Raw genomic sequence first — 22,074 nt, 5'->3', positions numbered from 1 at the left:
AGGCAGGCTGTCACACAGCCCTGGCAGCACCAGGGGAAAGGCAGATGTCTGTTGTTTCCAGCTGAGCTTGTGGAGCAAACCTCCCACTCAGGGCCTGGGAGAGCACAGGTCTGTTTGTGCTCTCTCAGTCACAGCTGCAGCCACGTGAGGCTGCAGGGACAGGAGGGGAGGGCACTGTCTGTGTTTGACAGGGAGCACACAGGCACATCCCTGTGCTCCCACTCAGGCTCTGGGTAGCTGCTCCTGTCTTCAGCAGGTGCTGCTGGGGTACTCCCTTGGACTTGCACTGATGCCTTCAGCCAAAGGAGCAAAAACACTGCCCAGAGTCAATGAGACAAACACAACCCCCACCCATCCTCCCTGGACACCAGGGCCCAGCAGACAGGGTGTTCATTTCTCCTCCAGCAGGCTCTGAGGGGAGCATGGCAGCACACAGATTACATGTGAAAGGTGGCACCCAACAGGCCTGTGCTTGAGCTGAGCTCAGCACCTGCGTCTGAGAATTCAGAGGCCCCAAGCACAGAATTTTTTCTAGAGAAGAGCCAAGAGGCTCTTGAACAGATCCCACAGGGCCAGACTTTGGATTGTGGGCAGTGCAAGGAGCATCCTGCCAGGCTGCAGATTGCTCTGAAGCAAGGTTGGGGACACAATTACAATTCATTCTGATATTTCTCAAAAAAACCCCACAAAACAACTAAACGCACCCAACTCCCCAGCATGAGAAGCTCAAGAAAAAAGTAAATTTTGATTTAAAAGCTGTTACAGGATAATTCTGGTTTTCAAATCAGTCTTTTTCAATTTGTATTGTTTGCAGTTTTAGCTTTGGTGCCAGTCCTCCTCTACCCGCTCATGAAGACACCTGCACTCAGTATTCTTCTTACTAGATCATTTTGTTTCCATTACAAGCAATCAGAGATGTTCTGTCTCCAGCTCCTTCCTCACATGGATTTCCTGTTCCCTGCTGAAGTGAAGGAATCCACCTCCAAAGCCGAAGGACTGGATATCTGCTCAGGTAATTTGTACATGGGAACATTCTCCACAGAGGAGAGAATGTCCTTTCCTGTAACTGTGTAAAACACAAATTATCTCTATGGTGTTATTGGGGGGATCGCATCTGGATATTTTCAAAGTTACAGACCCCTTGGAAGTATTTTGTATTCCTGGAGACAAGTTAATAACTGATTACAAGTTATTACCGGTTAATAACTGTTGCCCTGAAAACAGTAACACCAGCTCTGTCTCCTGAGGATGCAGGTCATGTAACATCTGTCAACTCTAAAGTAAATTTTGGTGAAAAAACCCAACCTAAACCTTCACTACTGCCCAAAAGAGGGACCTTTGAGGTCACATGAGGGATGTGGTATCAGCCCCTCCCATGTGGGAATCATTCAGAGGCTCCAGAAGGCTGTCACAGGGAGGGACATGGGAAAACTGCAGGACAGAGCCCAAAGGTAGAGCCTGACAAACTGGATTAACTGTGGATCAAGTCCATTGTCCATCCTGGCGTGACTTGACAGGATTAAACTCCTGAATAAAACATATCTGCCATCTGGACAGCTCCAACAGCAGCATGCTCAGAACTGCTTGGACACAGAATAACCAGAGCATGGCAGCCCAGGGGTTCATGGCAGGGCTCATGGCCCAGGAGCCAAGGCTCTTGCTCTCCCTGATCCCCAGTGCATAAGCTGGCAGAATAAATGGAGAGCATTTGCTCACTGAAGTGAGGCAAATGAGTTTTGGGAATCAGAGGCTGAGACATCCAGAGCCTTTCCTGCAGGTATTCAGGCAGTGGCCCAGCTGCTGAGCCCTCATCCCCCACACACCACAACAAACACTGCTCTGCAAGTGGATTAGGGACCCACAACAAACACACAGCTCTGCAAGGATTAGGGACCCACCATAAAAACAAGCTCCCATTTCTTTTAACTCTCATTTAGGGGATGCTCCAAGGTAGGGAGAGCAGGATAGATGATCTTCCAGCCCCAGAGGATTACCCTTGGGAAAGCAGTGAGGCTCAGGGGTAACAGAAATCACAAACTTTTGGTAGTAGAACCAGAGGAAAAGAAAATCCCCTGTACCTTTTTTTCTGCTCCCCTTGGCTGGGGCAGAGCGTGCCAAGCCCTCATCCCAGCCAGGTTCCACTGAAATCCACACTGTCACTGACCCACAATGGGTCAGTGCTGGCTTGTGGCACCTCTCCACCTCCCCAGTTTCAGGGACTGGCCCCAGCACCACAGAGAGCACAGGGCAGAGGAAGCCCTGGCTGTTGGGCTGTCGTTTCACATACACTTCTCAGCCACACTGCACGATTCAAAGTGACAGCCTTTGCCTGGGCAGGGCAGAATTAGTGCTGTGAAATGCACTCCAGATGCTCACTGGCATTTCTCAGTATGACTCTACTCCTAATTCAAGGCGTACTAAGAAAATAAATACCTCAACTGAAGATCACCATATTAGATTTTGCCAAGAGAGGAACTAAGCTTACAGGGTTTTCAAAGGGGCTACAGGGAAACACCCTCCCCACAGATCTCTGTGCAGAAGGGCCTGGGAGCCCCAGATCTGACTCTCAGGAGGGCAGGGCTGCTGCACACAATGCTGTTAGCAGGACCTCACTCAGGATTTCCTGCTCACAAACACCAGCTGTGGAGCCAGAGCAGCTTGTCCAGTCTGTAGCTCTGGATTTGACTGGGGCCAGCAGAGTCAAGAGAGGACACAGAGAAGCCCCATCTCCCCCAGTCTGCATTCTCAGCATTGCCCCAGCACAGAAACTCTACTCTGTAACTCAGCCCAGGCCAGGTCAGAGGAATCCTTACCTCCCAGGGTTAATTAATGCTGCTGAGCAGTGATTGTTCAGCAAACAGATTTCCTGCAGGAGCTGGAGATTCTCCACTCCATTGCCAAGTCTAAATACACTCAGTTTTTAAGATGTGACTGCACAACAGTCTGATCACATGCAAGTACAACAGTTAAATATTGTAACTTGGATATGTGAAGAACATCCCAGACTTGGAGAGGATGTGGGACACAGGGAGGGGGAGCTGGGGGCCTGAGCAGTGCTGGAGCTCTGCTGTGCTGTGTGTGTGCAGAGGGAAGCCAGGACTTCCCTGCCAAGAGCACGTGACAGCAGCAGGGAAGCAGCAGGGCACCATCCTGCACAGGGATGGCCTGGGATGGACATTTCCAGCTAGCACTGCATGATCCATGCTGTAAGTCCTCTTCCCCATCCAGTCTCTCCACATCTCCCTTCAGGCCCTGAGTCCCAGCCAGCCCTTCACTTTCATCAGTTAAATAAAAGGAAACATCTCCTCCTTATCCCAGTCCCTGCCATGGCATGTGGAGCATTTCCCCTTCTTTCTCTACAGGGTCAGTCAGACTGATGTCAAAGGGGAGCCACAGGGGCTCCCTGACTGACTGCCCTAGGGATAACCCAATTATAAAGCCCTGGAATCAAGTGTCAGGCACTTGAATGTGAATGCAGTTTTAGTAGTAAATTCTGCCTTTAGTTTTTAAACTACACCCCAGCCTGTCACCCCCATTGATGCTCACTCCTTTGGGGCAGGAGTGCAGAGGGTGAGATGTGGGGCTGCTGAACTTTGCCAGCCTTAGATGCAGTGCCCTGATCCCACTGTGGCAGGACAGGACAGGGCACACACACTGTTCAGCCTGCTTGGACCACACTCCATTTCCAAGCTCCTGGGAAAGCTCTGCTGCTGTCACCAAAGCAAAGACTAACACAGCCTGACTGCAGAGACTGCCTGGTGCTCCAACAGGCCTGCAAGATTCCTTTCCCCACGTCTCCCCAAGCAGGAAGGCTCTCCTGTGAGTGCAGCAGCTGACTCAGGCCCTCAGCCAGCTTTTGATCAGGATGGGTTTGGCAGGAATCGAAATCATCTGCTCCAACAAAACCAAAGTACTACTATAAAAACATACTCCAAGATTGAATTATTTTGGTCCCAGGAGTGAAAACGCTGCTCTGTGCATATCCATAGAGTGACAAATGCACAAAGCACCCTGAGGCACTTGGGAACAAACCCTCACCCAGGGGCCACTGGAATGTGGAGCAGCAGAGCTCAGCTGCCCACATGCAACAAACCACCTGCCACGGGGGCTTACCACCCACAGCACCAGCCCAGGAAAAAAACAGCTCCATGCATATTTGAGGCTGTACCTCAGTTTGAATTAGGGATGATGAAACTTTCAGTGCACAAATACTGACAATAAATACAAATTAATTCTCTGTTCTCTCACCCAAATCCAGCTGCATCAATCTTGGTTACACTCAAGCTTCTTAAAATACTGTGCAAGCACTTAGTGAGTCAAATCAATCCCAGACCTTTTATCCAGAGCCAGATTATCTGCTGGGAAGGTGGAACAGGGGCTCCACAATCCAGCCACAAGGAATGTGCCTGCTTTCAATTTGAGATTTATATAAAACACACCTAAAAATAATTTGACAGGAATTGTCCAGCATCCAGCTGCCCCTCACACCAGCTCCTAGACATTCTGGATGAACAAACTTCCTTGACTTCTAGAGTTTTACCCCCACCAAAATAAACTGGGATTCAGAAAAGTGACCAATTAGCTGCTGAGAGTGTCTTAGCTACTGATCAGAGTCTTGCTTGGAAGCACAGACAGACAGAGAACAAAGTGATAATGAAAGTTTACCTGACAAGAAACCACGTCACAAAACTTACCTGTGCCAGGGAGGCTGCAGCCCCTTTCTTCAGCTCTGAGAAGTTCTCACTCAGCTTCCCTCCCTTGTTGCTGGAGCTGCATTTGTAGCACATCCACCTCATGAGGCCCTTGGTGACCACCCCACACTCCTTACTCAGCAGGCACAGCGAGTGGTACAAGTGGCCACAGCTGGAAGAGAGCAAGTCAGGGCTGGGCAGCAGGGCAGCACCTCTGAGCCCTGCAGGGTGGAGGGCAAGGGGCTGCCCAGTGGGCAAAGGCTGGATCTGGGAACCAGCAGTGTATCCTCACCCTCCTGCTGATTCCCAGACTCACAGAGCCAACACTGGATGCCCATTTGCTGACACAGCTCAGACTGTAACACCAAGGTAACAATGATTTCATCTTATTTTACAGACACTGGGCACAGACAGCACATGGGAGAGGCCAGGGCTGTGGCAGGTCCCAGATGTGCAAACACACAAATGAGCCCAGGGTGCTGCAGTGCCCAAAGCACACTGCTGGGAGAGGGGACAGAAGACTGACAGCCAGCTCCTGGGCCTGGCAGAGCTGGCTGCATGCAAAGCAGCCTCTGATGGGTGTGATCAGCCAGCCCCTCACAGGGCAAGGCAGCAGGGAGGGAGGTGTGCTCCCAGGAATACAGATCATTACCCAGGCAAGCCAACCAGTAAGAATTTGTTTCCCCTTTTAAAACTATTAACAGGATCACAGCTGCAACCCCAGCCCTTAACTTTACCTGAAAACAATGATTTCATCAGCAGTTTCTTGCCTCCTTTTGTACTGCTGGAGACAGATGCAGCAGTAATCCTGCTTTGGGGTCAGGCCTCTGGTGACAGAGGCTCTCAGGTTACACAGGGACCAGTGGAGATCGTGGTTTAAAAGGCTGGTGGTTGTCTCTAGCAGGGTCTGTGTGGAAGACAACACAGAGAGCAGGTCAGTCTGTCACCTCCAGACTGCAGAAACTCCCTGCCAGGCAGTTCTTCAGAACAAGCCACTTAGCAGCCCACTAAGAGCAGAAACAACCCAATAAAATCACTTCTCCTATGTTTTCTCTCCCCTGACCTCAAAACACTTATCCTTTCATCACACGTTAATGGAGCAATTCCTCTGCACTCTCAAATAGACAAGTCCTGTATTGACTTTTGGCCAAGAGCATTAACAGAGAGATGGCAGGCTCATTTTGTCATCTTCCAGATCAAAACCCCCTTTTTTCCCCCCTTCTACCTGGCAAGCTATTGCTTATATCCCCATTTTAGGAGAAATGTGCTAATAAAAATCAAAGCTCAAATGCACTATGGCAATTAAAGTCTTGAAAAAAACCCTTGAACTGCTCATCTGCTTGTCCTTCCCAATGGATGCTCATTTTCCAAGAGCCCAAAGAACCACCCTGAGTTTCCAGCACCAAGTTTCTCTCAGCACAGAGGCTCTGCTCCCTGATTCATCCCAGCTCCACAGCAGCAGCTGCAAAAGCAGCACCACAGGATCCCAGCTGGGCACACAGCCTGTCCCAGAGCTGCCAGGCAGGGACAGGGACAGGGGCTGCCCAGGCCCTCTGCAAGAATCCAAACCCAGATAAAGGCTCCTGGTGTTCAGCCTGCACAGCAAAGCAATTTCCATCTGTGTTTCTGCACTGGCTGCTGGTACCTGGGGGCCCTGAGCAGAGTTGGAACAGCTCTGCCACACGATGGGGGAGAGGGGCTTGAAGGAACACTGCATCCTCAAGTGTGGAGACTGCCTGGGATTTGGGACTGGGCTGAGAAAGCAGGACGGAGATTAAAAGGAAATCTCACCAGGACACAAAGGAAGTGCAGCATTATCACTTGGAAGTGTAAAAACAGCCTAATTTAAAAAGCTGTTATTTAAAACTGCAAAGAGACAAAACATATCAGCTTTGTGCCTTTGAATCCCTAACTGCAGGATGAGCTGGAGAAAAAGCAGATGTTTATCCTTCTGGTACATTTAACACAGAACTGAGCTGCAGAGGTGTTCACCATGTACCTGTCAGTCCCTTCACTTGCAATCTGTGAGCAAACCAAACTCCTTCCCCATCCCCCAGTCACACAGAAATCACTCACATGCCCATTGACTTTGCCCTGCAGACAGAAATGATAAATAAGAGAGAGAGAGAGCAGTAGGCCAGGCAGCTAAAATGATGCTGCATGCACTGGTAGAGAGAACAGAACACAGGCAACTTACTTGTTCATAGTTAAAAGTGTCCAGCATTCCCAGGACAAGCCCTTGAATTTCTCCAAGTTTCCCTTTTCCATAAACTGGATCCTGTAAGAAGAAATGCAAAGCTGCAGTTGAATCACAGGATATGACCATTCTGATTCTTTTTAGGTCTTTTTTTCCTCTGGATTGGAGCTGCAAATGGAAGCTATGACTGCAGAGTTAAATATACTGCACATACACAGGGACAGCAGAATGATCCCACACACTGATGGGAAAAATCAGTAATTAGCAAAACTCAGTAGATAAAAACATCACTGTGAATTGGTGTGCCTGGGTCAAAACTGGAAATTCCATTCAGGAGCTGACTGGAGAGTACATGTAAGGGATACTGAAGGGAACAGCATGGCCAGGCAGCTCCCACCCCCCACTGCCCCGTGCTCTTGCCCAGGCAGGGGTGCCCCATGCCCAGGCTCACCCCAGCCCCCTGATGTGCAGGCTGGAAGAGCAGACCCCAGTCAGTGCTGAGCCCACAGCCCAGCTAGCAGGGGAACAGGCCCTGGGGCTCTCCTGGTGCTGCAGGGCTGATTTTCACATGCCCTGAACAGCTTCATTGCCACATCCCAGCACACAAGCACAGGGCTGTGGTACAGATCATCAGCCTGTGCATGTCCCCCTTCCTGCAGCCCAAACTGCCCTGCACACCCCCCCTGGCACCCCCTGAAGCATCACTTTGTGCAGGAAGCTGAGAGAAGCTGTCTGCTGGAGGGGCAGGACACTGGCAAAAACAGAACAGCAAAATGTGAAAAGGAAGCTAACCCAGAGAGGAGAAAAATGGTGGGGACACAATGGAAACAGGAACAGCAGTGGGATAAACAAACTCTGGATAAGATGAATGAGAGAAGGAGTAGGTAGGAGCAAGGCTGATTCCATGCTGGGACTGGGCAAGAGGAATTGAGAGTGATTAAGCCAGGTGACAAAGATGACTAAAGCAGCATGGAAGCTACACTGCAAGACAGATCAGCAAGCAAGTCAAGGAACTCTTGAACAACAGCCCTCAAGGGGAGTGTGACAGGCAGAAACACCTAAATACAAGCAGCCCTCAGTAACAGCACTGAGTCCAAAGCAGCTGTGGGTTTGGAGCATGTGGAGGAAGCATGAAGAGCTGCAAGTGCTGCACAGGCTCCTTTTCTGCTGGGTGAACAGCACAGGAAGAGCATTGCACTGCAGGGATCATGGGGGCAGTGGGATTTCCAGAGAGCAGGAATGTGACCCAGAGCACAGAGCAGTTGGGCAGGCAGCCAGCAGCTCCTCCTCTAAAGCCCTCAAGTACATGGCCAACAGGTCACTCACAAACTGTCCCAGTCCCACAATTTCCATACAGCACCTCAAACTTCCTAAGCTACAAGTGGAGATTTTCAAAGTCACTGCTTTCCTGTCTGGACACAGAGCAGAAGAAGATGTGAAGAAGAGGGAAGAATAAAGATCCAGCTGGAGCTTTGCAGAGGGAGAACACAAGTCTGAGGACTTTCAGTTGCTGTCTTTTCCTCAAGTCATGCTTGATGATCTTTAAAAATAAAGGCAGCTGGGGAGAAAATGGACTCTCTTCTTTCCAGAGGAGGCCCAGGGTCTGGCCAAGCCTCACCCTGAGCCTGGCAGCCCAGTGCCAGCACTGGGCCCGTGGCCACTCCCTACTGGAGCCATCCAGCATCACACCCACAGCTCCCAGGTCACCTCTCCAGACAGTTGTAATGCTGCTAAATTGCAGCTTCAGACCCCACAGAACTCCAGCCACAAAAGCCTCATGGGATCAATTAGTTTTATGGAGGAACAGCTTTCATTAACTCCACCTTATAAAACTGATCTTAAGTTGGAATTCAGGCATACTCCAGACATGGATGTGGCACCCCATGCAGTGGAACAGGCACTGCACCAACCAGGAACAGATCCCAGCAGCCTGCACGGCATCAGCACAAGGAGCCAGAGCCACACTGGCTGTGCTGGGCTGCCACCACCAAACAGATGGGAAGAGCTGGCAGGGCTCCACACCCAACCCAGAGGTGCTCATGCCACTTCTGTCTCTTCCACTTCCCATTTCTTCCTGGGTCCAGGAAATAGCACTTGCTTTGCTACCAGTGCTAATAAATGCCCTCTGCAAACACATTCACTTCAGCTTCTCCCCTCTGCAAGGGGCCAGAGCAACCACACCGCACACATCTAATCCCAGTCCTGATCTCCCAAACTAGGAAGAAACAACAGCCAAAGCCCTAAGCAGGAGTGGAAAAAATATAATGAGAAGCTTTCTGAATCTGTCTGCTTCCACTCTGGAACAGCTTTTAGAGAATCATTCCCTCCCCTCTTTGGGGTCCCTACTGGTAGTTTTTACATTTCTGGCTTCTCCAGTTCTCCATTTTGTAGGAGACATCAGCTGCATCTGCTTACAAAACATTCATGAAGGATTACAGCTTTGTAAGGGAATTAACACTCAACCTCTCAGCCCTCTTCAGAGAGCACTCACATCCTTAATAACATGGAATTTTTCTTAATGCTCAAGAGGATTCCTCTGGTATCTCTCCTAATGCAATTGGTTCAGACTTCTCAGTTAATAAGTCACTCCCTATCACTATAAGGATGAGCAGGAGCAAATCCATCAATTGTTATTTCACATGACTTCAGTTAGATAACAGTGAGCCCAGTGCTGGGACAGGCAGGTGCCAGAGGCCTGAGTCCTCTCTGGGAAGCTGCAGCTCTGGCCCCAGCCCCTGCAAGGTGCCCTTTGGCCAAAGACTTTGGTTGCAAAGTTAACATTTGCATAAGGTATAATCTGTAAGCAGTTAAGCCCAGAAGAGGAAGAAAAACAGTCTGCTAAAATTGGAATACTCTAATTCCTCTTCAGAGAAGGCAAGATAATCTACCTCAGTTTACTGATGTTATCCACCTTCCCACAAAGCCCCCAGTGAATTCCTGGGCAGCTGTGCCACCTCCCAGCCTGCAGCTCCAGCACGTATGTGCCCTGTCACAAACCTTGAGCTCTGCTGAAACAGCATTTGAGGGCCCTGTCAGACAAGCACCACTTGTAATTCTGCATTTCACCAAAAATTTGGAGGCTGTGTGCACCCCAGAGCCCAGAAAGGCTGGTTTCAGTATTTTCTTGTGGTCACAGTTAAGGTGGCACATCAGTAACACATCTAAGTGTCCTCCACAGAGCTCAGAACCAAGACAGAGGGTTTGACACCAGGGTTCAGAATTTTGCATGGCTTCAAAGAGAAACTACACAGCTCCACAAAGGAACACCCAGCCAGGGCTAACAACACAGGGATCCTCCTGTCTGGGAAAGCACCATGTTGTGATTCTTCCCTGCAGGGCACTTAAATGGCATTCCCAGATAACCCAAGGAAGCAGATGACTGCAAGGCAAAAACTCCAGTGCTCTCTGCTGCCTGGCTCCAAGGGAATTTTCTTCCTGATCCCCAGCAGGGCCAGGGGTCAGAATGCCTGAACATTTGAGCTGGGCACTCATGACAAGGCCACAGAATAAGACCTGCTCATCACCAGCCTGACACCAGCTTCCCAGCTGGACTCAAAGCAAGCTCTTCCCAGGGCCAAGCTGTGCATCCAAATAAACTTGACAGAAACCTACCACAGGCACCCTCGCCAGCCCTTGAGCACGAGTTTAACAAAACACAGCCACAAACCCACAGGCAGCAGTGAGCTGGAGCAGGGCAGTGCAGGAACCCAGGAACAAGGGCTGCTGGTAAGGCAGAGTGAGTGGAAATGTGGGGGTTAAGGACAAGAGCACAATGAAGGGTTTGTCCTGTAACAAAGGACACTGTCCCCACAGGAGGTGCCAAGCACTGAAGGCAGCAGACTGGTGAGACTCAGCACAGGCAAGCTCTCAGAAGAGCCCATCTCCTGATGAGGAAGATAAGAAGTTAGGAGAGGTTTAAGTGAGCTTCAGAGGTGAAAATCTTCCGAGGTGAAACCAGCCAGCAATTTCTGAAGGACACAGCTGAGCTGCTGGTATCTGTCAGAGGATCCCCAGGATGCAGCAGGGGCTCACACTCTCTCTGCTGCCCATAAACAATCCAGGTCACATCACTCCACACACCTCAGGGGCTTGCAAATGCAGGAGTGTGAGTGAAATTTACAGAAGAGTAAGTGTTAAGAGGCAAAGTCAACTTAGAAATCCTTTATACCAACACCACCTCCTCTTCCCTAGGATCTTTTCTTGATCTTTATGATGTTATTTTTCCTACACCTGTTTTTCAGCTACAAGGTACCAACTACTGCCCCATTTTATGAACTTCTGATACCAATGCTCTTTACCTGGAATTCAGTCCTTTTCTCTGCATTTTAAGAAGTCACCGTTTTTTGCTCTAGTTGTTCAAAAACTCTGCCTTTCCAAAGCTCTCTTTAGTCAGACTGAATTTGTCAGGCTGTCCAGGGAGGTGGAACGAGCAGGAGCAGTTCCCCCTGCTCCAAACCCAGAGACCAGAGCTGCACATGCTGCTCTCAGTGATGCCTGACCCATTCCTGTCCTCAGTAAAGCACCTCACCTGATGCAGCATCCCCTCAGCCTCCCCAGCAGAGCCACCACACCAACCCCTCTACAACAGACAAAACATCTCCCTCCCCTGCTGCCTCCAGGACATGAGCACCAGCCCCTGGAGAAGGATTTTCTATTGCTGCTACAAGAGTCCATCAGAACAGAAACAGAACGAAATATGTGAAGATTGCCATCAGCAAGGCTCTCCCTTTATCTCAAAGGAAAGAGGATCTTCCTCCACACTGTCACACCTCCCAGCTGTGTTATCAGTGTGGTCACTGCTCTGACTCCCACCCCATCCTGGCAGTCCTCAGCACAAGCAGGAAAGCCTCCCTTCCCTGGCAGCCTCCCATTCACTCACAGCTTCTCCATCCTTTCCTGCCTACATTAAACATCAAACAAAGCCCAACAGGAAATTATACCAAAACCTCAGCTCAAAGTAGACTAAATAAGTTATTGAAGAGCCATTAGGTTTCCTTAACACTTCCTTTGATAAAACCACATTTCATTTGAATACACTTTTTATCCACACTCTTGCAACTTGCTTTGCTATCTTACGAGTTTGTTCAAAGTCCAAGACTGTGAGTAATATTAAGATCAAACCAAGAGGTTGCTGGAGGCGTGTGTGCACCCTGTGAAGCTGTAAGGCCTTTTCCTCTCTCACCTGGAACAAAAACCCTGAACAGTGTTTCAACACTGTCCCAACCCTTCAATCATTCCACTCCACAACACAGACAATTCTTCTAATTCCTTTTCTGCATTTCTCAAGGTTTGTTATTAAATCCCAACATCAGCTTTCATCTGAGATTAACAATTTATAGTTGCCTGTGATCACTCAACCCAAGGTCCTGGTTAAAACCAGCTCTTCTGCAAGTTTGCTACTCACTAACTGCATCTCTAAAATAATATTGCACCACCAACAATATTTTGGGCCCAATCATGATCTTTCTGCAAAGCCTATACACTTTGCTGTAGTGTCTTCACAGCTGTCCATCCCAGAGCCTTCACTAAAAGGTTTTCAACAAATTTAGTGCCAAGTTTTAGGAAATTCCTTGTGGCTTTGCCCTTGAACCTGCCAAGTTTCAGTTCCAAGTAACTGCAACCTTTTTTATTGTAAAATAGGTACTATTTTATAAAATAGGTACTGTTTTATTTGGTTTGCAGGAACTACTTCAATTACCTTCTCACAGGTCTGTGTGTTCCCACATGTCTCTCCAGCACCTTATGTTTCACCAACAGAACTTTTACTGAAACACTGAACAGACAACAGCTGATCTGATGTCCAACAACCTGGGAATACCTTTTCCCAATAAGCCAGTGGCACAGCTTGGTGAAAGCTCCTTCCCTTCAGAACTCACCTGGAGAATCCTCTGCAGGATTGAGGGCAGAGCAATAAATGCAGCCATGTTGTTCAGCACTTGCATTGTCAAACTCTTCAAAGCTGGAATGTCAAACATAACAGCCACAACAGTTCATTAGGATTCCAGGAGTAAAGAGAGATCAGTCTTACAGATAGAGAGAGTTTTATTTCAGGTCATGGTTTTGGTTTGAAAATAGCTTTTATGTTTTCTCTCCTGCATGTACTACACTAAGCACACAGTTTTTTTACAGCATAAAGGCTGTTTTTGATCCCACAATACCTCTGTATTCCCTTCCACACCCCCTGCAGTAAACACCCCTATTTTCACTTACTTGGTAACACCACCATTCACTTTTCCTATTGCTACCAAATCCCAGTTTGGATCCTTGTCTGTGTTATGGCCCACAGACTCTAAAAGTCCCAGCACTGATCTTTGCATGAAACTTGTGGCTAGATCCTCAGCATGGGTCTGGGATGGAGCAAAATACATTATTCAGAGAATCCCAGAGTAGTTTGGGTTGGAAAGGACATTAAAGCTCATCCAGTCCCATCCCCTGCCACAGGCAGGGACACCTTCCACTACCTCAGGCTGCTCTAAGCCCCATCCAACCTGGCCTTGGACATTTCCAGGGATGGGGCAGCTACAGCTGCTCTGGGCACCCTGTGCCAGGTCCTCACCACCCTCACAGGGAACAATTTCTTCCCAAAATCCCATCTAACCCAACTCCCTCAGCCTTTCCTCCCAGCAGAGCTGTTCCATCCCTCTGGTCACCTTGGTGCCTCCTCTGGGCTCGCTCCAGCAGCTCCATGTCCTTCCCTGCTGGGGACTGCCAAGATCAAAGCATCTAAGCCCCTTTTTAGCTTCTCTTATCTCTCCCACAAAGGGAGGCTGCTGTTCAGGGGTGCTGCTGACTCAGAAGTGGAGTAGAGAATTTGGCTGGTGTACTCAAGTCCCACTGATTTTATCGATGGCAGCCAGGTGCAGGCAGAGGAGCACAAAGGGCTGGGCATGCACAATGACAGTGTATTCTATTACCTCAGGAGCTCCCCAAGAGCTCCCCACAACCTACAGAGCCTTTGTGCACATTGGGCACCTTGGCTCCTTCAGGAACCACCCTCAATGCAACCAAATTATTAGCACAGCCTGTGGTAGGCTTCTTCCACACAGGACAAAATAAAGTAAATGAGAAAATCCCTATCCACTTGACAGCTGCAGCCTACCTAACACCCAACCCCAGCTCCTGCCAGTCAGGGAGCAGAATATTTAGGAACTGTGTAACAAAACAATTTCTATTCATTCATCAGAGGAGAGACAGCACACAGCTTTTACTATTTGGGGTCACAAATGCCAAAGTACTCACATTCAGAGTGTGGACACTGTGATGAACCAGAGGATTTCTGTGGGGACATCATGGCCTCAAGGAGGGGAAACCAGAGGGCCTGGAATCATGGAATGTGAGGAGAGAACCAGTAAGAACAGGGCAGTACTAAAAACAAGCTGTGAGCAATGCCAGAGGCCATTGGCCAAAACTCAGTTCCACATTCTGAGAACAGAACTGCATTTCTGATAACTGCTGTGGGACAGAGCTGAAACATGGCAAAGTACCCTCACAGAGCAAAGCACTTCACTGGAATTGTGACAACAATCTGTGTTTGCTTTATTTAATCCACAACTACTTCCCCATGTGAGAGACAAACTCTCCAGGACACAGACAGCTCACAGAGTGGGTAGCACAGCAAATGGATCCCAAATGGGAAGAGACATCTAAATTCTCTCCCTATCTGTTGTAGAATGACACCATTGCAGGGAAGAAATGGAGCAGGTCACCTCTCACACTGGGCAGTGCTTGTGAAGAAATTAGAGTTCTTGACTTCCAGCCATGCCACCTCCTCAGGCATGGGAACAGCATTCTCTGAGTTCAGAAATTACATAAATTATGCAGAACCTTACGACTAAAGATGGCTTTGTGTGACTGACATGGGCAAAATGGAAACACAACCTCAGTCTGAGGGGATGGGCAAAGCTAGCTCCCTGTGCAAGAGCTGCAGGCAGCTGCATTGCCTCCCCCCTCAGAGCTGGCACTCAGTTCAGGGGCTGTGAACAGCTCTGCAGCCACAGTGACAGCAGCAGCAGCTTTGTGCCACCAGGAAGCTGGCTCAGAGCTCAGGGTGCCTCTGTAGTGTCTGACTGACATCTGTGCCCAGCTTCCATCAGGAGCTGCAAAGGGGGAAAGGCCGTGGCCCCATCCCCTCCTCCCTCTGACCTGAACTTTGTGCTTCACTCTAACGAGTGAGGATTTCACTCTTAGGCTCCAAACCCTGAAGCACCACAGGGAGACCACAAGGAGAGGCAAACAGTGACTGCCTGGACACACCAGTACCAGTGGATGTGCAGAGCAAGAGCCATGTGAGGCAAAGCCTCAGGAGACCCAGAGGCCTTGGCTGATTCTGGTGACACATTTTTGACTGCCTTACCTCTCGCTGTTGCTGGTCTAAACTGTGTGAATTCCTCTGGCAAAGAGCAATTGTTTTCATTAAAGTATCTTCAATATTTTCTAGCAAGGAGGGTTCAGCTGAGCCTAAGTGTCAGGGGGAGGAAAAGCAAATTACCATCATGAGAACTGTCAGACAAGTTAACTCCCATTAGATAACTATCAATCCTTCTGCAAAATAAAATCATGCTGCTCATCTCAAGTCTGCTCAGTACTGTCAGCAACTACATTATAACGACAAGTTCTGATTTTTTGGCACTTTTCTGACTAGTACAATAAATTGGGCAGGTAAAACATTTCATTTAATCAAATAAGGAAGATCTTAACTGTGGTTTAGGATACAATTAAGTAACAACTATGGGCACTGCATTTAATTAGGTGCCCATGAGTCCTTGGGCTAGTGAACAGCACATCTGTGCATACATTCATTTTCTGTAGGCAGAACATTCTTATTTATATATCTGAGAAGTTTGCTTTCAAAAAAGCTCCCAACTGTCTCCCATCACTGTTCCCATATAATGCCAGCTGAAGCTGAGTAATGAGTTTGAATGGATTCTGAGATGGGAAATGTGTTTGGTAAGCCAGTGAAAGGACCAGTCCCAATGGGAAAAGCTGACAGGGCACCTGACACCACAGACAGACACACAAACCATCCCTCACAGTGATCAAGGTCTCTACCAAGATCAGAATACCACAGTGAGGGAGTGTCATCCAAATAGCTACCATGTCAACAGTGTCACTATAATGCCTAGAAACCTGAAACAAATGCCTAGAAACCTGAAACAAACAATCTCATTATACCAGGTGTCAGACACAAGTACTTCACATTTTGTGTTTATCTGTCTGTTTTTAATAGAAAATGGAATTTAACTCAGTCTTACTTTCATCATCTTGAGTAAGCACCAGCAACTTACTCTGCAATCGCTGAAACAAAAAAGAGGACACAGAACAGTCAACTTGGGAGTTTAATCCCAAGAATCCTGATAGAAATGTTTCTCAAAGGTGTGGTTACACAGGCTTGCCCCCATTTTCCTCCCCAGCACAATTAACATGGCAAACAGCTTTTCAAGTATGGAAAGAAAAGCAGGAGCTGAAAGATTATTTTTGGCTATGAAAAACAAATTTCAGCATCTAGTATCTTCTACATGTTTGAAGATTTGTCAGAAAAATATATTGATGTTCTGAGTATGCAGACACCTCCATTTATTGGTATTTGACCAATCCTTCCAAGGATTCTAGTGGGAAACAAATTGAGGAACAATGACAACATCCAAACTGAGCACAGGCCACCATACTGATAGCATGGCAACAATGCCACATTCAGGATTTGGGAGTACTGTACCTCAAGCATAACCAAAAAGGCACCATGGATATCTCCCTTCTTCTCTAGTAAGTACGAGGAAGCCTCATGGAGCTGATGTTTTTGAGTTATCTGAGTTGAAAGGAAAAAAAAGGTAAATGTCTGTCTGAAGAAAGCTGCCAGTGTTTGTTTATCCACAAGACAATGCCAAGCAGATGGCCAGGGCTGGGAGTGCTTTACCCAGGCTGAGCAGCTCTCCTCCATCTCCTTTTATTTCTCAGCTTGCACTATTGCCACCACCAGCACTCAAAAATGACTGGTACAATTTCCATACAGAGAAGGAACAGTTGCTCTCCCAGCACAAGGCAGATTTTGGCAGCGTTGCTTTGCAAAAACCCCAGGCCTGTGATTTCATATACCCCCAACATGATTAATTAGCAGCAACACAGACACCCTCCACTCTGCAGTTTCTCAGCAGCTCCAGAGCACTAACAGCCCTTTCTTATTAGCCCTGAGACCCAGCTCATTGTTAGTCTATTAAATATATCCACCTGTGCTGCAGAAGAGCAGTTTAGCAGCTCAGAGAGACAGAGAGTGCTAGAAACAGATTGGAAGAGCATCCAGGAACTAATCCATGCCTAAAGTAAAGTATCTTTACAGCAGTGTAAAGGGGTAGGAGCTGATTTGAATGCATCCCATGGCCCCTGTCATCATTCATCTTTTTCCTACCTGGATGGTTTCCTCCAGTCTGCAGCATTCCAGAACTTTGAGTGTCTCCAAAACCTGGTCTGGGCTGTACTGACAGAGCAGCTCGATGAACTGCTCAGTGACACAGGGTGGGAGGTGTAGCAGGTCTTGGTTAATGCCTTCTCTGGAATAAAACAGGCACAAGAGACTAGAACCAAATCATAGCCCAGAAATCTGGCTGGGAAGAAGAGTTTCTTATTCAACTGAGCGTTGTCTTTTATCCTTAATGGTGAAGTTAAAAAATCTGGTTTCAAGAGGAAAATGATGCTACTTCTACTAGTTACTGGTGCTGGAGGCCTCTCAGCAGCCATTTCATTTGTTCCACAACATATCCTCCTGATGCCTCAGTACAAATTAAACTCTCAAAGACCCCTGTGAAGAAAGAGACCAGCACAGACCCATCTCCAGCAACTCCATGGCAAAGAGGCACAAAGAATTAGCCTCATTTCCTCAATGAAACTTTATGGTCTGAGTGCTCTGTTCAGATCCTGATTGTCTCTGTCCTACAGACCTGCTCTGCATGTGCTACTTTTTGCTTATTGTTCCTGAAATTCTTCTTTGACTTCCTTTACACATTTTAATGTTTCATCCCTTTGATCTACCTCACTGAGAAAGGAACTCATACTTCTTTTAGAGAAACATCCCCATTTTCAATCCCTGGGCTCATTATTAAGCAAACTCCTCATGTGCAGAAACAGAAGAGAGAACAGAACTGTGAGCAGTGCCCATGTCCCTTTGTCCTGACAGTTTCCTACTGATCTTGGTTTTAAAAAGAGCAACGTGAAGGAGGAGACTTCAGAGTGAGGAGGGAAAGGATGAGGCTTCCCTGGAGCCAGATACAGCACCTGCAACCTTTAAATGAACAGCAGCTCTCTGCCACTGCACATTACACTTCCCATGGCAGTTCTAGGACTGGTGCATTGCACAGAGAAACAGTGGAAGTTTATCCTGCCTACAAAACAGGGGCTTCTGCTGAAGCTCCTGCTAGGAAAGGAAATGCATCAGGGCGTATATATTGAGTTTTATTACCTTTCTGAACACAAATTCCTAAGCAGGAGAAGATCTGTTAGTGTGCAAATCCTACAGCCATGGGATGGAAAAGGTCTGATATCTGATATCCTCTATTTCCTGGGAGTTACAAAAGGCATATTACCATTCCAAAAAGGCCAGGACAATGCTGTGGCTTGAGGAAGCCAGGAGAGCAGCTTCCTGTGATTACAATGATTATAAATGCAACATGCCCAGAAACAAAAGCCTCACCCATGTACTGATCATAGTGTGCAAAGTATGAGCACAACTCCACCAAAACTGTGCCCAAACTGCTGTGTTCTGACAGCAAAGGGTGGACCTTGAAGGACCAAACAAGAACCCTGAACTCTGCATTCACCATCCACTCCTCCCACAACAAACACCCTGTAAACTCCCCCAGTGCCTGCAAGGGGGTGAGTGCTCTCCTCTTTCTATGGGTAGACTAAAATAAAGCACTCACTATCTAAAATGATCTTGTCTGCCAAGGCAGGAAAAATGGCAAGTCATGCACCTATAGCATGAGAACAAACTTCAAGTCTGGAAATAACTCTGGCACCAAGCATTCATGATTTCATGAGCAAGCTCACTCTTCCCTCAGTCATTTATTTCATAAAAAACAGAGAAGAGACAATGGAAAGAAAGCTGGATTTTGGTAATTTCTTAACTAATTGTCAATCCTGAGACTTGCAGGTCCTCTTCAGCTACATGGGATCATTTCCTCTCCAATATAACCATATCCAATGTCTCCCTTGCCACTGTCTTTCCAAAAAGCAAGAGAGAAGCACTGGTTTCTCATGAAACCTGGCACAAGGGAACCCTGCAAGTGTCACAGGGAGCTGGGCACAGAGGAGAGCCCTTGGGACAAACCCTCATGGTTTAGTCTATTACTACATTTATAAAGCCAGAACAGTGTTGCTAAACAAGTTAATATTGTTGGTATAATACATAACCACAAATACCAACAGACAATGCTTCACTGTGCTGGGGCTTTTTAGAGAAAAAAAATCTAGAGTTTAAAATGGAAATGTAGCAAAGACTGTGATTAATGAGCTGAGCAATCCCTACTACATTCTCTGTTTCCTGGGGCTACTTTATGCTACAAACATTCAGACATTTGGTTTTAATTTCCCCAGGCAATTCCTGTTAACCCTGTTTCCTCCCTTCCCCCTTACACATCCTTAAAAATAAATCTCTAGCTAAATTAAATGGGCCAAATTAATCCCTAATGCAATTCCACCAACTCGGATAGTTAGACCAGCATGATGAGTCTTGTCCCCATATGATCAAGCAATCATTTGTATCTGAGACCTTAAAAAGCTCATTTACTGCTCTAAGAATCTTTACTTTGACAAAAATTTTGCTTCAAAAAAGAATATAAACATTTAGATTACATGAAAAGAGACAGATGTTGCAGAAGAGCCTAACCACTATTTTAGGTATAAATATACTACAAAGTGTAGGTGCCTCTGCAGGGAGATCTGCAGAGCAAGATTTCACCTCCCTCCCTGCCTCTCCCAGGGCACAGTTCAGCTCCTTTCAATAGGTTTTAGGAGAAAACAACTTGCCAGCACTGAGAACAGACCTCAGGACCTGAGTGTTATTAAGAAGAAGCCATGTGGCCCAGTGCAGCACGTGGAACAGCATCCTTGGGGGAAAGGTAGAGAGCTGTGGGGAGATCAGCTGCACAACCTTGTATCCCATTGCTGGTTTGAACACATCACGTGTTGCCTGTGATCAGAAGGTAACTACAGGAGAAATGAGTCTATTTAGCTCTAATTATGGCAGAGTGAAATTAGAGATGTTTATTACTCAGAGATTATGGGAGGCACTCTGTGCATAAGATTAGAATCCAGGTTAATTACTACCTTCACTAGGTGTAAGTGATATCACAGCATAAACAAAGTTCTACTTAACATCCAGCTGGGTTTCATTTCTGCTTAACTACTTTTTTTTTTCAATTAATCAATGATTAACTAAATAATTTTATTTCTTTCCTATAAAATCCAACCAAGATCATTTTTGATTTTGTTTTGACCCGAGAGAAAATAGGAGGTGTGGAAATGAACACCTTCCACACAAACATGTCTTTAAAACTCAGGAAACAACAAAATGTATGCCTGGGGTTTTGGCATTGGTTTGGGTTGGTTGGGTATTTTTCCTTAATTTACATTAAAATCCAAGAGGTGATTGATTAATTCCAGGTTCTGGCTTCCAAAGCATGCTTTTTATTCCACTTCAACAAAAACTGAAACACTGGCACTAGGATTTAGATAATATTGCCTTTTCCTACTCCTCCTCTTCATTAATCACAATTAATTTGTGATTAATTGACAAACCAAGATCTCTCCCTCAGTTGCATTAACAATTGTTTGAAACAACTGGAGCTGTGCATATATAAATGTCTTGTGGCATTTGATACTGATTTAACAGAAAGAGAACACAGAGCTGAAGCACTGAAAGAACAGGCACAGAAGGAGCAAGTAAGTAGTTAAAAAGAGGAGCCTGCAGTGAAATATGGCAGCAGTTCTGAAACTGGCTATTGATGCACTGGTTCAAAGAATTGATTTGAATCCACGTTTGCACACTGCAGTTTATAAACAGTCCAATTTTCTACATACCTTGGATCAAGGAGACTCCTCAGGAACTGAAAGAGCAAGAACTGGTCCTGTACAACAGGAGGAGACACAGTATTGTTATTTTCAATTATGTGCTGTGAAACAGTGATCCTTGAACTATATCCACTGAAGGAAACAGTTCCCAGCTGCTGCCTGCTGCAGGAGCTGCTCTAGGCATATCTTGCACAAATATTCTGAGGATGTGTTTGGCTGATAACAGCTCAGCTCTGGGACTCCAAGCCACACTAAAACCCAACTAAAAGCTGCAACCAGCAGCTCTGAGCTTATACATTTTTATGGCCAGAACTCTACAAACAGGCCAAATAATTGAGATGTAGCAATTCCTATCAGTGAGTAGCTATGGCCTATTTTTCTTCTGTTTCTGACACAGAAATATCTCACCATGACTCTTTGCAATCAATTCCTCAGAAATGACATCCCTACTGCACAGAAGCCCCACACTAATGGAGTTTGACACCTCACCTGCAGGTTGGAGATGATGCTCTCGAGCTGCTCACTGAAGTGAATGGCTGCCAGGTCAGCTGCTTTACCTGGGCTCAGCACCAGCAGCTCCTTGAGGGGGGGGAAACATAACCAAATTAATTAATTTTGATTTCACAGGCAATATAATTATGCAGCATCACCGAGCCCATCCATACTGTAACTGCACCTTTGCTGAGATGCAAGTGTAAAGCAATAAACACCACTGCACAAAGAGAGGTATAGAAAAAATAGAAGGGTAGTTGGTAAAAAAGAACTTTTGAAAGTTGATGTTTTTGCTATACATAAGGCCTTGAAGAATACAAAACACCTCACACCAAGAACCCACCTCAGTCCTAAGGAGAGGAAGTTATTCATCAAATTTTCTGACAACTGCCTTTACCCCCTGCCAACAAGACATTCCCAGTGCCAACTGTGAGGCAGCAGGAAAGGGGAAACAATCAACTCTTGGGAATTTCTCAGTCCAATGGAAACAGTGTTGAATTGGCTTGAACTGAACCAAACCAGAGGTTTAAAGCAAGTTTCCTGTAACTGTTCACCATAATTGATACCTGTCCAGACATGAAAAAGCAATTTCTTTATTGTAATACAAGGAAACAAAAATCATCTAGATGCCTGTGGGTC

At 46.9% G+C, this 22,074-nt stretch overlaps 1 protein-coding gene across 2 annotated transcripts in view; it reads right to left on the bottom strand.

The window, feature by feature from the left end:
• The window catches only part of VPS8 (VPS8 subunit of CORVET complex), a 64,915-nt gene that overhangs the window by 4,329 nt on the left and 38,512 nt on the right, over positions 1–22,074 (bottom strand). For both annotated transcript variants that reach the window (XM_059479024.1, XM_059479023.1), the window contains exons 33-43: positions 21,433–21,522; positions 20,953–20,999; positions 17,288–17,429; positions 16,601–16,690; positions 16,140–16,182; positions 15,242–15,345; positions 14,128–14,206; positions 12,765–12,847; positions 6,889–6,969; positions 5,429–5,598; positions 4,695–4,863 (exon numbers count right to left, since the gene is read on the bottom strand). In XM_059479024.1, the coding sequence (XP_059335007.1) occupies positions 4,695–4,863; positions 5,429–5,598; positions 6,889–6,969; positions 12,765–12,847; positions 14,128–14,206; positions 15,242–15,345; positions 16,140–16,182; positions 16,601–16,690; positions 17,288–17,429; positions 20,953–20,999; positions 21,433–21,522 (1,098 nt within the window). The remainder of the gene's footprint in view (positions 1–4,694; positions 4,864–5,428; positions 5,599–6,888; positions 6,970–12,764; positions 12,848–14,127; positions 14,207–15,241; positions 15,346–16,139; positions 16,183–16,600; positions 16,691–17,287; positions 17,430–20,952; positions 21,000–21,432; positions 21,523–22,074) is intronic.

Source organism: Ammospiza nelsoni, chromosome 10, assembly GCF_027579445.1.
Source record: "Ammospiza nelsoni isolate bAmmNel1 chromosome 10, bAmmNel1.pri, whole genome shotgun sequence".
Taxonomy (NCBI): domain Eukaryota; kingdom Metazoa; phylum Chordata; class Aves; order Passeriformes; family Passerellidae; genus Ammospiza; species Ammospiza nelsoni.
Note: the sequence above shows the minus strand (reverse complement) of the source record. Positions and strands in the feature narration are given on the sequence as shown.